Source organism: Thermochaetoides thermophila (assembly GCF_000221225.1).
Source record: "Thermochaetoides thermophila DSM 1495 unplaced genomic scaffold scf7180000011822, whole genome shotgun sequence".
NCBI lineage: Eukaryota > Fungi > Ascomycota > Sordariomycetes > Sordariales > Chaetomiaceae > Thermochaetoides > Thermochaetoides thermophila.
In genome coordinates, this window is record NW_006383038.1 from 741,555 (window position 1) to 755,133 (window position 13,579).

At 52.2% G+C, this 13,579-nt stretch overlaps 4 protein-coding genes across 4 annotated transcripts; 2 read left to right on the forward strand and 2 right to left on the reverse strand.

Moving 5' to 3' along the window:
- Nucleotides 1–2,955: 2,955 nt before the first annotated feature.
- Nucleotides 2,956–7,203, forward strand: CTHT_0066440 (putative mitochondrial translation system protein; the record flags this gene model as incomplete). The annotated part of the gene is made up of 1 exon (XM_006696878.1): nt 2,956–7,203. The coding sequence occupies one exon, from the start codon at nt 2,956–2,958 to the stop codon at nt 7,201–7,203; it is 4,248 nt and encodes a 1,415-aa protein (XP_006696941.1).
- A 980-nt stretch (nt 7,204–8,183) lies between these two features.
- Nucleotides 8,184–9,822, reverse strand: CTHT_0066450 (uncharacterized protein; the record flags this gene model as incomplete). The annotated part of the gene is made up of 3 exons (XM_006696879.1): nt 8,184–8,195; nt 8,258–9,228; nt 9,315–9,822. 3 exons carry the CDS (start codon nt 9,820–9,822, stop codon nt 8,184–8,186), a joined length of 1,491 nt encoding a protein of 496 aa, XP_006696942.1.
- A 1,663-nt stretch (nt 9,823–11,485) lies between these two features.
- Nucleotides 11,486–12,634, forward strand: CTHT_0066460 (uncharacterized protein; the record flags this gene model as incomplete). The annotated part of the gene is made up of 1 exon (XM_006696880.1): nt 11,486–12,634. The coding sequence occupies one exon, from the start codon at nt 11,486–11,488 to the stop codon at nt 12,632–12,634; it is 1,149 nt and encodes a 382-aa protein (XP_006696943.1).
- A 199-nt stretch (nt 12,635–12,833) lies between these two features.
- On the reverse strand, nt 12,834–13,445 carry CTHT_0066470 (uncharacterized protein; the record flags this gene model as incomplete). Its single annotated transcript, XM_006696881.1, has 1 exon — nt 12,834–13,445. One exon carries the CDS (start codon nt 13,443–13,445, stop codon nt 12,834–12,836), a length of 612 nt encoding a protein of 203 aa, XP_006696944.1.
- Between the last annotated feature and the right edge of the window lie 134 nt (nt 13,446–13,579).

Below are 13,579 nucleotides of genomic sequence, written 5' to 3' on the forward strand. Positions count from 1 at the left end.
CGCCCACGGATTGTGTAGCATGTACCTACATCCAGACATCCAGACGTCCGTCCTTCTCCGGGCCCCGAGATGCATCACATCGCTCATCCGCATAAATACTGACCGGCCACCGGTTTGGAGATGTTTCTGACAGCCGCTGCGAGATAAGCGCCTCTCAGCAAGCAAGCAAACGGCTGAGCGCCCATGTCGCAAACTTTCAGATAGTCAATTCATCGCCAATATCCGGTGTGAACAACGCTGTGCCTGTCGCTGAGTTGCTTGCTGGATTCACCGGGAATCCAAGTTCACGGCATGTACCAGACAGGCCCTCCCAGCCATATGGAGAAAGCGAGGAGGGCCGGCACCTTCCTTCCCCCATGGGGCATTTCGCGATCGACATTGTCCTGGTTTGTTGGAACAGTGTTGGGCAACCCTTGGTCGTACATATGGAATTCATATGCCCAAATTGTCCAAATCCCCAGTAACCGACTCACGGTGCCGGCCGCCCGCCCGTGCCTGTGCGGTTGTTGAGTCTGGTATCTGTTGCACAGAGCCCACTGTGCTGCATGACGGGATTCAGAGGTCCATGATAAGGAGGGGAGGGGTGTGTGGTTGTCTGTATGCGCGCCGTCCAGCCCGGCACGTAACCATCCATCCACCCTTCCACCCGCTTAGGTTTCCATCCTTCCATTGCCCAAATGCCCATATGACTCTGGACTGCAGCAGCCCGCAGTGCACGTTGGCTGCCAGCAGACGTTGGTTTTGCCCGTGTAATGAGGCAACAGCTGACATTCCCAACTGCTGGTCCTAACAAGGCTTCATTCTAGTAAACACAGCACGGCTGTGCAACCTCTCGTTGCGGTGGGGGAGGGGGTTGAGTATATCACGATAAGACGTTGATATCAAATGTGCGGTGACTCAGCCCGGCCAGATTTTGGCCAGATTCTGAGACATTCCCGGTGTGTATGTGAAAAGTGGCTGTCTGAACGATCTGCCCTATCTGACATTTCACATATGCAAGAATGAGGTCAGTGAGACTGCGATAACCGTTCTCCTTTATTTTTTGTCTATAGTATGGACGCGCGATGCGAGCGCCGCCCGAGCACTGACTGAACCTGTGTTGGGCTGGCGCGCACCGCGCAAAACGGTTTCGTGATTTATGAGGCTTTGGTCGCAATCAGAACAAGACTGGCTTCTTGGCCTGCCGTCCAATCGCCGTTTGTTCTTGAGGGGCGTTGCAAAGCCGAGCGCTGCAACACGGGAGGACTAGGACAAGATGCAACGTCGTCCAGATGATACAGCAGAGTGTCCACTCCTTGCTGTCCGGCGTTGATCGAAAGAGGGCTCTTCTTCTATTCCAGTTTGTCTTGTACCTCTGAGCGCAATAGAACATGGGCGATATCCAGATAGGTATCGCTGTGTGTGCGAGCAGGCTTAACCCTGGCGTTTTAGTCAACGACCCGAAACCGAGTCGGAAGAATTAGCTGCTCCGTGGCGGGCGACTGCTCACCAGACAAACTGTTCTCCCCAGCCCAGTGTCAAAGAATTGGCGGCCAGCGAACACTAGGATGTAAGCCAGTGCCTCAGGACCCAGGAAGGAATTCCGAAGCACAGCTTGGTGCTGGCTGTGTGTGTGCTGGGGAGATTGGCACCATGAGGGAGGACCGCTCTCAACTCAGGTGATGTGTGATGTCAGGCCAGGATGTCGTCAGGTCTCCCTTCCCATCCTTTGCTGTCGGTCGTCCTGCATCTCCGTCTTCCCGTTCTCCATTGGACCAACTGGCATGACTTGATCGAGCGTGGCGCCGTTGGCAATCTTGATCGCCACTAGTCCAGGAACAACGCCTACTTACACGTCGACCTAGCAGACTTACTAGCAGACCTCGTCGACGATGAAATCAACAGGTGAAAGCCATCGCTTGACCTAAAAATTTCAGCCTTGAGAGAGGGGACACCCGCCGCCTCGTCTTGGCGGATGCTGGCGCTCCGACAGCGCATTAGGTAATGGAACCCACACCTCCCCTGCGACCGTGGGGTTTCCGCTCCATTTCCAAAGACTTGGACGGAGTCGCCGTTTTGCTCGCTCCACCCACTGCTGGCTTCCCGCGCAGACTTGCCGCACCAAGCGCCATGACAATTCAGGATGGCAATGTCGACAGGTGGTGGGTTGTCCATCAATGTCTGAGGAGCAGCTCGGTGCGGGTCGGGAGGAACGGCCGTCTGGTAGGCTTACCTATACGTCACTGCTTCTTTGGCAGGGTGGTAGTTGATGCATGGCACAGTCTGAAAGCTCCATTGGTGGTGATATTTACTGGGCATTGTCCATTCCCAGGCATGTTCTTGGAGCTTGTCAACTCGTTGGCTGCCACCTCGCAGGTCATGCAGTGACAAATCCATGGCGATAGGCATCAACAGAACGGAGATTGGTTTGATCGCGCTGTGGTCTCGAATGACAACGTAGAATTCACAAATATCATTGTTATGTGTTTCTCGTCAAAAGATTGTGAGATGATTACCGATCGAGATCTCTCGTGACAATAAGAAAACACCCCCAATGCATGTCCAATACCTAGCGAAGCACAAGGTTACGAAGCCAAGTCTGCGTAACATTACCAGTTCATGAAAGATGTGTCATTACCATCATCTTCATGACCAGAGAAGGTCTAGCCTGTGATTGCTTATGTCATCTATGCTTGGCTCACGTCAACCCGAACCCAGAGTGAAGGGGGAAAGCGTTGGACAAGTGGGGTACCGAAAAAAAAAGTTTCGGTAACGCACTCAGAGCCTACGACAGGGTCTCGCCACCTCGCTGGACGCGCACGAGAGCAGACGCGCCTGTGTGCAGACTTCGTTTTTTTCCAACCTCGATCAACGGCACGCTAACGAGCCGGACGGGGCAAGTCGGAGAAGTGCGAAACCCCTGGTCGTCAACCTCAAAGTTCCCCGGATCGAGGACACCCAGGGCCCAGTGTTGCCATGTTGCAATTGACCAGACAAGCCTCATTTCGCACACTAAGGGCTCCCTTCGTCTGCGCATCATGCCGTCTGCTTCTGGCCAGCGGCGCTGCCGTGAGGTTGCCCGCCGTCGCAGCTAGGCCCTGTCCAGCGAGCCGCCAATTATACTCGACTGAGCCTCAGCAACAAGCGCAGGCGTTGGCCACCTCACTTAACCCAGAACTTACTACGAGCCCTCCAGACCAACCAGAACAATTAGCCTTCGTAGCTAAAAATGCTAGCCAGACAATACAGAATGCCGACGTCAAGGACGCGCCGAGTCCAGCCAGCCCCACGTCAGAGTCTGACGGTACGGAATCGCCGAAGTTGACATGGAGGGAGAAGAAACAGCTTCGCTGGCAGGCCAGAGCCCAGAAAGAGAATGAGAGGCTGGCGCTTCTTCAGGGTTTTTTGGCGAACAAAAAAGAATTACCGGATGAGGAAGAATCCAAACTTTTACCAGTTCCCCCTGCGGAGAAGAAGCAACCAGATCCAGAGCCGCTGTCGAAATCTGCACGTAAAAAGCAATTCAAAAAGGCCGTTATGGCTCAAATCAACTCTGGAAGAGAGCGAGCGAAAGCAATCAAGGAGTCTCGGAGACGACGGAAAGAAAAATTAAAACGGGAGAAGGAGATAAAGCTCAAGGAGAAAGCTGAGCGAATAGCTAAGGAGGGAGAGGCTGTACTTTTGGAGGAGCCGGAAAAATGGGAGGGGAAACGAGCTTATGAGAAGTGGGAGAAGTTGATGAAAGCGAAAAAGGCAGAAGAGAGAGCAAAGCAGACCTCTACTGCCTCGCAGGTGGTGACAGCGGGCATCTCAGAGAGTACACCTTCTGAGAAGAGCCAGGCTGCCGAGGAGATCAAGTCGGCTGAAGGTGACAAGGATGAATCCCCCATTCTCGCGGGCCAGCAAATGAGCCCAGTCAATAAAGAGAAAGCCGAGAAAGTTGAACTGGATCAGGACACGCTCGCTCCGGCAGAGACGGCTGTTCAGGAGGGAAAGACCAAGAACAAAAAGAAGAAGAAGAAGAAGAAACAGTCAACTACGCAGAGCAACGATGTTGACGCATTAACAGCGGAACAAACATCACAGGCGCCAGCTGCCTCATCATTTACAGAGGTACCAGCTGCTTCATCATTCACAAAGGCTCCAGCACCCGAAACTCCCCAGAAGTGCCTGCCACAGGTCTCAAAGGTGAATTTAATTGCTCCGCCATCAGCTGAAGAGAAAGCAAATCCCAACTTGAGCCTCAAAGAATGGGAAAAAAAGCGCCGTGGCTTGGCGATTGAGACTGTAGATGCTGCACGCCTCAAGCTGGTCCCTGTTGTCAAGAAAGGGCAACCACCAGTGCCGGGTCTCTCCTATGGCCTAGACCGCGTCCTGTTCAATCCGGGGCCTTATTGTCTCCAGGACCCTCATTCCGGCGTCTACAATTTCGACCCTTATCTCGCCCGTATCATGCCTATTTCTGAGTTCGACTTCAAGGCACTCAAGAAATATGTCACCTCATCCAAGGACGATATTCTCATCAAAACTGCGTCGGAACTTGAGAAGAAGTATGCAGGATCGACTTCGAGCATGACAACCACACTAGCTCACTTCCACTACCTGCTTTCTGCGTGGCGCCCCATTAACCCTTGCATGATGTCCCGGGACTTCAAGGTCGACTCAACCAGGTTCACTCGCATCAACCGCGCTCCAGCTGCTACCTTCCTGCACTGGAAGGATGGTACCTACGCCATTGATGCTGACAAGGAGTTCGACACGGCCAATATCCTCAGCATGTTGGGCAAGTCTATGGAAAAGCTTCTTACACTTCCTAAGAGGAAATTCGAGCAGTATCGCAGGTCGCGCTCTCACGAGCTGACGGACAAAGAGCGCGATGGACCCGAGAGTTATCATTACACCACCATGGGCGATTTTCTGATGCGGTCGCAGTTGGATGCCTATGACCACAGGCTTCCCGGTACGGGCATGTTTGATTTAAAAACCAGAGCCGTTGTTTCCATCCGCATGGATGCCCAAGGTTACCAAAAAGGTGTCGGATATGAGATTCGTCAACGCCATGGCCAGTGGGAGTCATTCGAGCGCGAGTATTACGACATGATCCGGTCGGCCTTCCTTAAGTACTCCCTTCAAGTTCGGATGGGCCGCATGGATGGCATCTTTGTTGCCTACCACAACACTGAGCGAATCTTTGGCTTTCAATACATTCCTCTCGCAGAGATGGATCTTTCTCTCCACGGTCAGAGGAACAAGGTTCTTGGCGACCGTGAGTTCCGTCTGAGTCTCCATTTGTTGAACAAAGTTCTCGACAAGGCGACAGCAAAGTACCCTGGACGCACACTTCGGATCCATTTCGAGACCAGGGAGGCCACTGGTGCACCTTTCATGTATATCTTCGCCAAGCCGGTCACGGACAAGGAGATCGACGAGATCCAGGGCGCCACTCAACGCGCGATCGAGGAGTGGGAGCGTCGCATCTTGGAGCCTGCTGCGGAGGGGGAGGAAGTTGTTGAGGAGATCGTTGAGGATGACTTCGATGAGGATCTTGAGGACGAGGACGAGGAAGACTATGACGATGCTGTATCGAACGCCACACTTGACGCCGTCCAGAAGCTGTCCAACGAAATGGCTCAAGGGGGCGAGGATGAAGGGAAAATGGGCCTTGACCCTTGGGAAGATTTGCTGGAAAAGGTTGAAAGTGAAATGGTTGATGAGGAAAACGGTGTGGCCGTCGTTCGAGATGCCATACAAGATGCTTTCCAGGAGAGCGGCCTTCTTCAAGAAGCCTCTCCCGAAGAGACGCAGCGCTACGTTGACGCATTCCTTGACGCTCTTACTGGAAGGTCTTGGTCTGCTGGATCGAAGAAAAACGAAACCGACGTCACTGCAAGCAGCGAGTCAACTGAAACGGACATGACTCCCCAGTCGACTCAGTCAAGTCAGACTCCGTCAAAAGCAAGTGACACCAAGCAGGCCAACTTGACTGCAGTCAAAGCTGATGCCGAAGAGACATCCCTAAAAGATCTCATTGTCAAGCTGGCAACCCACGTCAAGAGTTCGTACTCCGCGTTCGAATCCAACGAACAAAAGGATAAGAACGCGCTGTTGGCTGATCAAAAACTACGGGATGTTTGGCAGATCCTCTTCGAGTTGGTTGAGAAGCGCGGAGGACCCTGTGATGATCCCAACAAGATCCTTGAAAAGGGCAGCCTTGCATTTGAGTCTGTGGGCGAGGAAGCCGAGCGGGTTGTGGAGAAGGATTCGGTACCCGAATCTACGATCACTGAAGTGAACCCCGAATCCTCAGTGCAGACGCCAGTGCAGGAGACATCTAGCAAGCAGAATTCAGAAGAGGTCGAGGAGGAAGAAGAGCCTGAAGACGATCCTGCTGCAGACACTATAATACCCGCTACTAAGGTCGATGCACTAGGCGCCGATGAGGAAGTCTATGGCATGATGCTCTTGGTTCGCAACCGTGTTAACGGTAAATATGTTGAACGACCCGAGAACATGACCAAGCAAGACCAGTGGATTGTTGAGTACACGATCGAAGAGATTCCCGAACAACGTGCGCGCAACTTGTATGTCATGTGCCTGGCTCGTCGCAAGAAGCTTCGTTCTACGTCGGAAAAGGAGAAGGACAGCACGTGGTACAAGATGTTCCAGGGCAAACTGCAGTACTACAGCCGTCGTGGTCGGGATAGGCGCCAGCGCCTCAACGAGAAAAACCGGCTCAAACCCGTGTTCGTGTACGGCGAAAAGGTTGGGTACACCTGGCCGTCCGTCTTCGAAGACTCGCAGAAAGACGGGCGAAAACCGTATAAGCCATGGTCCACCAGGTGGGCTAATAGGGAACGACGGAGAATGGAGAAGGAAAAGGCCCAAGCCAGGTTGGCTGCGGCCGCTGATGCTGAGGCTGGGAAGACTGCTGTTGAGACCACGCAGCAAAGCAAGGCTGCTGCAGATGATGCTGACGTTGCTTCTCAACCCTCAACATCTCAAGTTGCACAGCCTGTGGAGTCTGCAAAGCTTACAAAAGCGGAGAAGAGGCACGAGACAAAAAAGGAGAAGAAAGAGAAGCAAATGACATTGGCACAGGCAATGCAGTCACTCGCGGACAAGGTACAACATGCCAAAAAGGGGGAACTGAAAACAGGAGAAGCAGCTACGAAAGCTGCGGAACAGGCAGAGGAGCAGAACGGTGACAACAAGGTTGCTGAGTAGCAGCCGTCAACTGCTCTAGTGCCACAAAGACTCAATTGCCGCCCTCTTCTGTTTCTGAGCAGTTCCTAGCCAAAGGAAAGAAGGACTGAAGCCAAATGGCAGAATAGTTGTCGTAACATAATGTGTGTTATCTATGCCACCACATGGGGCTTGTCGGCAAAACTCTTGGATCTGTCTGGAGCAATCGGTCAGGCGCATGGTTGAGAAGCCAGTGAGGTATTCAACATTTGTACAACTACTCGACTCTTTGAACGGTGTCAGGGGGTTTGGGGAAAGGAACGGTCTCGCAAAGTTAGACATAGATTTGATTTCATGTAAGATGTACCATAGGTGTATTATAGGTCGCGATCGATCCCCCATTCTGAAGGAACCGGGAATTTTGACTGGAATGGATCTATACGAGATAGATTTCTGGAACGCGTTCTCCCTTGGAATATTTTGTTAACTAGTCCCGATGCGTTTCTTACCAGTGTTAAATTAAGGGCTGGGAAGTTCGACTCTACTTGCCAGGCTGTGAACGCACAGATATGGAATGTGCCCTGCACATTTCCTTGAGCCCAAACCATCGATGTCATTTTCATCTTTGGTATGATACCGTTGCCACAGATCCCCTAGTCTGTAGCTTCGCCTGCCTAATTAGCCAGAACTGTCGGTCTCCAGAAGTGGACAAAAAACCAACCCCAAAACCCGAAACGCCATTGCTATGCACTCGAGAACCGAGAAACTACACCATGCCGCCTCGATTTTTTCAAGTCTTACCCCATCCGTTCATAGCCATGGACCCCATGATCCAAAACAGCCGACACACTGTTATGCGTTGGATAGTAATCAGTATGTATTTAAGTTCTCTTTCTCTTTTTTTTTATTTTTATCCCTTCTTTAAAACCGTCAGACTGTCTTGTTTTTTGACAATGGAGAGGAATAAAGAAATCACGCGTATGTCGCTGAACGTTCAGCTTGACAACTTAAGGTTGCCAATTTCACACCAATTGCTGACAGGCTGTGTCTTTGGTTAGCCGGTTCTGGAAGGTATTAAGCAGGAAAGACAACATACCATGCAACTGAGGTACTTGCACCAGCTGCACTTGGTGTGGTAGACGTAGAAGTTGTTGAGCATGAGGATGAAGACAACCAAGACAAGGATCAGAGCGCCGGCACGGATGAGCCACCAAGCCCACCAGAGAGGCTTGCGACCCTTGAAAAAGCCAACTGGGTTCTTAAAGAAGCTCGGCGGTGTGCCCTGGGAGGCATAGCCACTCGAAACATGTGAGCTTGCATACGGGACATCGCCGCCAATGCGGCGGCGCAGCGAGTTAGGGGAGTGCAGGACGCAGATGCCCAGAGCGAGGCCCATCAGAAAGCCGCCGATGTGCGAGAAGTTGTCGAGACCAGGGAGCAGACCCAGGACGAAGGAGATGATGACATTGAGAAGAATGTAGGAGAGATCTTTGACAGGGTTCATGCGATCCTTCCAGGAGTAAAATAGGTCGAGGAGGGTCAATGCAATGATGCCAAAGAGAGAACCCGACGCGCCAGTGGAAGCGATACCAGTGGCCGCAAAGTTGCCGCCCATGACGAACCCGAAGATCCCTGAGCACATGTAGACCAGGAAGAAGCGGATGGAGCCGATGGATCTCTCCATGTCACGACCAAGGGTGAGCTGGAGCAGCAGGTTGAAGCCGATATGAATGACGCCGGCATGCATAAAAATGGGGATAATGAAGCGGAACCACTGATTAGGCTCGGGCTTGTCGTCCATGGATGCACCTGGGGCGTACTTGGGCTCGGGAACGCCGCCGAAGCCGCAGAGCTGTGACAAGGTGCACTGGTTCTCGGGGAGGCTCGGGTCGTTGGACTTTGACCATGGACAGGGCCAGTAGACCACGGTGGTAGCATTCTGGATGCCTTCGACATTATGCATGCATGGGACGAAACGGGCTCCCATGTTTATGAGAACATAGGTGGAGGGGCCGATCATGGGGTTGAAGCTGGGCTTGAGCATGATGGGCGAGCCTGTGAGGGTTGCTGCACACATATACAAGTTAGTCCAACGATCCTTAGACTTTCGATGCTCTGGAACAGATACGACTTGCCATTCTTAACAATTTCACCCACAAAGACGGCTATCTGAACAACGGTGAGGAAGTAGACAACGAGCGGTATCTTCTTGTGGTTTGACCCAAGCATGCCTAGCTCGCCGAAGCGGATGCGGCGTCTCCGTTCAGGCCTAGGCTGGGGAGCGTCGTAGACGTGATCCGGCATCTCAGCGTCCTTCACCGAGAGGCGCTGAGGATTGGTTTGGAGAGGGATATCATCTGCTTGGTGATGGTAAGCTTGGTAAGCAAAGTCGTCTGGAGAGGCGCCGTGGTATCCCGTGTCCGGGTCCTGGTGGCTCAGACTGTGATGGCTCGAGGCCGGGGTTGGACGGTACGAACTCGCTGGATAGACATGGTCGTCAAATGCTGTTTCAAAAGGAGACACACCTTGCGATGGCTGGCTTCCAGGTGCAAGGTGCTGCTGTGAGCTGGCCGAGGGCGATGACCGGCCGCCATAATACCCGGAATATTGGGATCCCGCGTCGAGATGAGGTCGTTGGTTGTAGTAGTCTGCGCTTGCCATGCTTGCTCTTTTGCGAACGATGGCAGGCCCGGGCTCTTCGGGCTCCTCGAACTAGAGTCGAAATGATGTTTATGCAGATACTGTGGTGGGATGTCGGGAGAAACGAGAGGACAACCACGCGAGCGAGCAACGGATAGGGCGGCGTGCCCTGCAAACGCAACCTGGAACCTGACCTGGCAGCTGGCTGACAATGAATTGCAATCAGAATCAAGAAACAGTAATAATGATCGGGAATGCAGTCAGGTCGGATGCAGCAGGATGATAAATCACGGAGCTTGTTGTGGGCAAGATGTTGTTGAGTGTTGAAAGAGGACCTGGAGGTTGCGACAGGACTTCCTTGGGCTTTGGTGTTTCGGGAGGATCTCCCCGGTTGCTTCACACAGGAGGAGGGTCCACTGCTGAGCTAGCCAGGCGCAGCGGGAGTAGGGATATCTGAACCGCAACTATGGTACAGGGCTAATAAGACCAGCGTAATGATCAGACCAAATTACACCACACTGCGAGTCGCTGAACGGCAAAGACACTGCTCGACAATATACAACTAAACTGCAATCTCCTTGCTTTTGCTTGTTTCAAGCCATAAAGAGACTGCGGATATTTATCTGCTAACGTTTGGAGGAACTTAGATGAGAGCCTATCATTGCTCAACTTGAGCAGTTGAAGATACAGTGCGAAATTGTCCGTTTCGCAATCGCACACAGTATCTTGTTGCGGTGACCTTCCCGGCAACAGCACGACATGCCCAACTGGGGCGCAGGCCGCCGCGTCCAACCTTGCTCGATGTTTGACATCCACCCATCCGGCTGTGCTGGGCTATGCGAAATGGGCGCTATTTCTAGAGCACGCAGCTGTCAGTTTCACGTCAACCACAGTTACGGATCCGTACAAGGCTACCACCGAAAGGCATACTCACAAGGCTGTGATGGTGATCATCACATCAGCTAATTGAAGAGTTCTGCATTCTTACTTACAAATAGCCTTCATCATTAAATTGGGTATCCTCAGGACAACCGGCCGAGCTGTAAATATTAACCATACCTCTGTTGTCCTACATTGACAGGCTGTCAAAGGTGTTTGGCTGCAGGAAACCGGTTCATCCGTGGCTGTTATGGAGGCAGACTTGTACCCAGCCACAAGTTGACGTGGCGCTTCAGTCGATTGGACAGTTATCGTCTGCTTTCTCCTCCGTATGGACACGATATGAGGAGTTGAAGCAGGGTCGGGCTCCTGTGCTTAACCAGCCTCTTGCGCGGTTGCGGGGCTCATAGCAAGCTTTCGGAGGCGAGGAAGGGAATGTGTGTGCCATCGGAGACTAGTGGGGAGTTGGGGGTAAGATGGCAGCTGCAGGTGATGGCCAACTGCAGAGCCTAGTATCTCCCAGATGTCATTACGCTCACAAAGTTGAGGTTAGAGTTACGCAAATCTACGTCGTTTCCAGCATGGTCTTTAACCTTTTGTCATGTGAGGGTTAATCAATCACTTTATCGATAATGATAAGATAAGGTTTTGAGATGCCAAGAGTTCAGCGCGAGGTGAAAACACCACCTAAGATCAACGACGTCGCCGGCGCAATTGAAGACATCCAATCAGTCGCTCTATATTGGCATTAGAAGCTACGTGAGTACTGAAATTTGAACTATATGCACTCTGGTCAACGGTGAAAATGCTTCTCCGCAGATTAGCTGGCCGCGCCCTCCGCCAGCCTTTGGCACCTTTTGGGCAACCACCATCGTGGCTGTTTTCACGTCAGTTGCCGATGGCTGAGAGGTCATCTCCTTCATTCGCCCTTACTCGACACTTGCCAATTAGTTACCCAGACTCCCTATGCCGCAACTATTCATCTCGAAAAAGCAAGAAAAAGAAGCAAAAGCAGCAACAGAAAGACAAGTTAAGCCCCTACCAACGCCGAAAGCTCAAGGAACGAAAATACATTGAGCATCTTCTCAGCTCTACAAGCTCCAAACCGGGAGATAGTGCTCCGGGAGCGGGGTTAAGTGCTTTTTTCAATGATACAATGTACTCTATGGGGCATTCGGAAGATGTTGAGAACAACCTGCCTTCGTCCAAAGACATCGAATCCGTGGAATTCGACTGGGAGGGGATTGAGCAGTCTGATGTGGAAGACGAAGAGTTTGGAGGACTCAAATTCACAAAGCGGCAACAGCCTATTTCAAAGGACAAAGGTTCTGCAAATTTCAACTTGGTAGAAGACCAAAAGCCTTCTCTAGAAGACACGAAGCCCATAGAGCTCGACTCAAAGGTGGCCGAAAAGGAAGATGAGACTTGTGTTTTCCCCAGTCAGCAGAAGACGCGTAAAAAGGTCAAACTTACCGACACCCTTATTGAACCGGAGCTAGACCCTGATTCTCCTGTTGATCCAGAAAAGTTCACAACCCCTCTCGATATCGACCTGTCACCAGACCCACGTCCCCGGAAAGGCCAGCAGCCCCTTGACCCCGAAGAAGAGAAACGCCGCCTTTTAGAATATCTAGAGAAGCCATGGGAACCATGGCGGCCACCGGAGAAGCAAGAAAATCGCCTGAATCACCACGAGAGGCGTCGCATCAAGCGCCGACTGGAGATGGCGGCTCGAAAAAAGCTTCAGTTGCAGAAGAAATACGGCATTGAGCCAGGGTCAACCGAGCGGGATGAGCGGGTTGATCTGGAGTTAGCCATGTGGCTGGTGATGGAGGACCAGAAGGATACCGAAAGGCGTATGAAGAAGTGGGAGCGAACGGCCAAGAAGCGTGAGAAATTGAAGAAGAAGGGCATGTTCAAGAAGGCAAGGTATGCTCCAAGCTTGCTATCGTAGGGAAATGGAGGAATCAGATAGAGATGAGTGATAGAGAACGCCTCTTATCTCCTTGTAAATTATCACAGCCGGACCGAACTATTGTACAGTATCCCAGATACCCGCTGTATTATACATCACATCAACCGGATACGTTGAACAGGTTCGTATGCCCTCTGCGGAGCCCCTCGCCCTTTGCTCCTTAGCCATAATGGCCCCCTCACTCCTTCTTCCCGTTATCCCTTTTCCCAAACACCTCCTTCACCTGTTCGATTATCAAATCCCCATACCCTTTCCCACTCTCCAAAGCTTTCCTCTCCTCTTCCAACCTCTTCTCCTTCCACCCTTCCTCCTCATTACCCATCCACACCCTCTCCAAAAACCCCCTCGTATCCTTCGGCTTATACTCCCGCCCTTCAGCCGCCGCCCGTCTGCGCCTCTCCTCCTCAAGTAACATCTTTACCTGCGCGGCACGCTCTGTCGGCAGATCTGCAAACACACCGCCCTTTTTGCGCTTCTCCTCCTCAGGCTTCTTTTCGGGAAGCCCCAGCAGCGAGCGCCACCGTTCTGATGAGCGCTGTGTGATGCTCTTACCCGTGTACTCTGCCGCAAGAGTGTTGTAGCCCCAGAAAGTGGAGCCGGCGAGAATGGCATTCTGGAAGGTCGACTTGGTCGCACCGCCACGCCCGGGAAGGAAGAGAGCAATGGGGCCTAGTACGGCGATGCCCCATGCTGCGAACTTGGTGAAAGGGTTGGAGGAGTGGGTAGTTGTTATGGTTGTTGTATTTGAGGTGGGCTCGATGGAAGGGGGTTGTTGGTTGTCTGACTTCATTTTGACAGACTGAGTGAAAGCACTAGACCAACTAATTGTGCTCACTTGTGAGGATGAACGTCAGCCAGAGAGGTTTAGAAGCTTGTCAGCGGGGGATTGTGTAACAATAGTTGAGATGTCGACGTCGTCTCCGG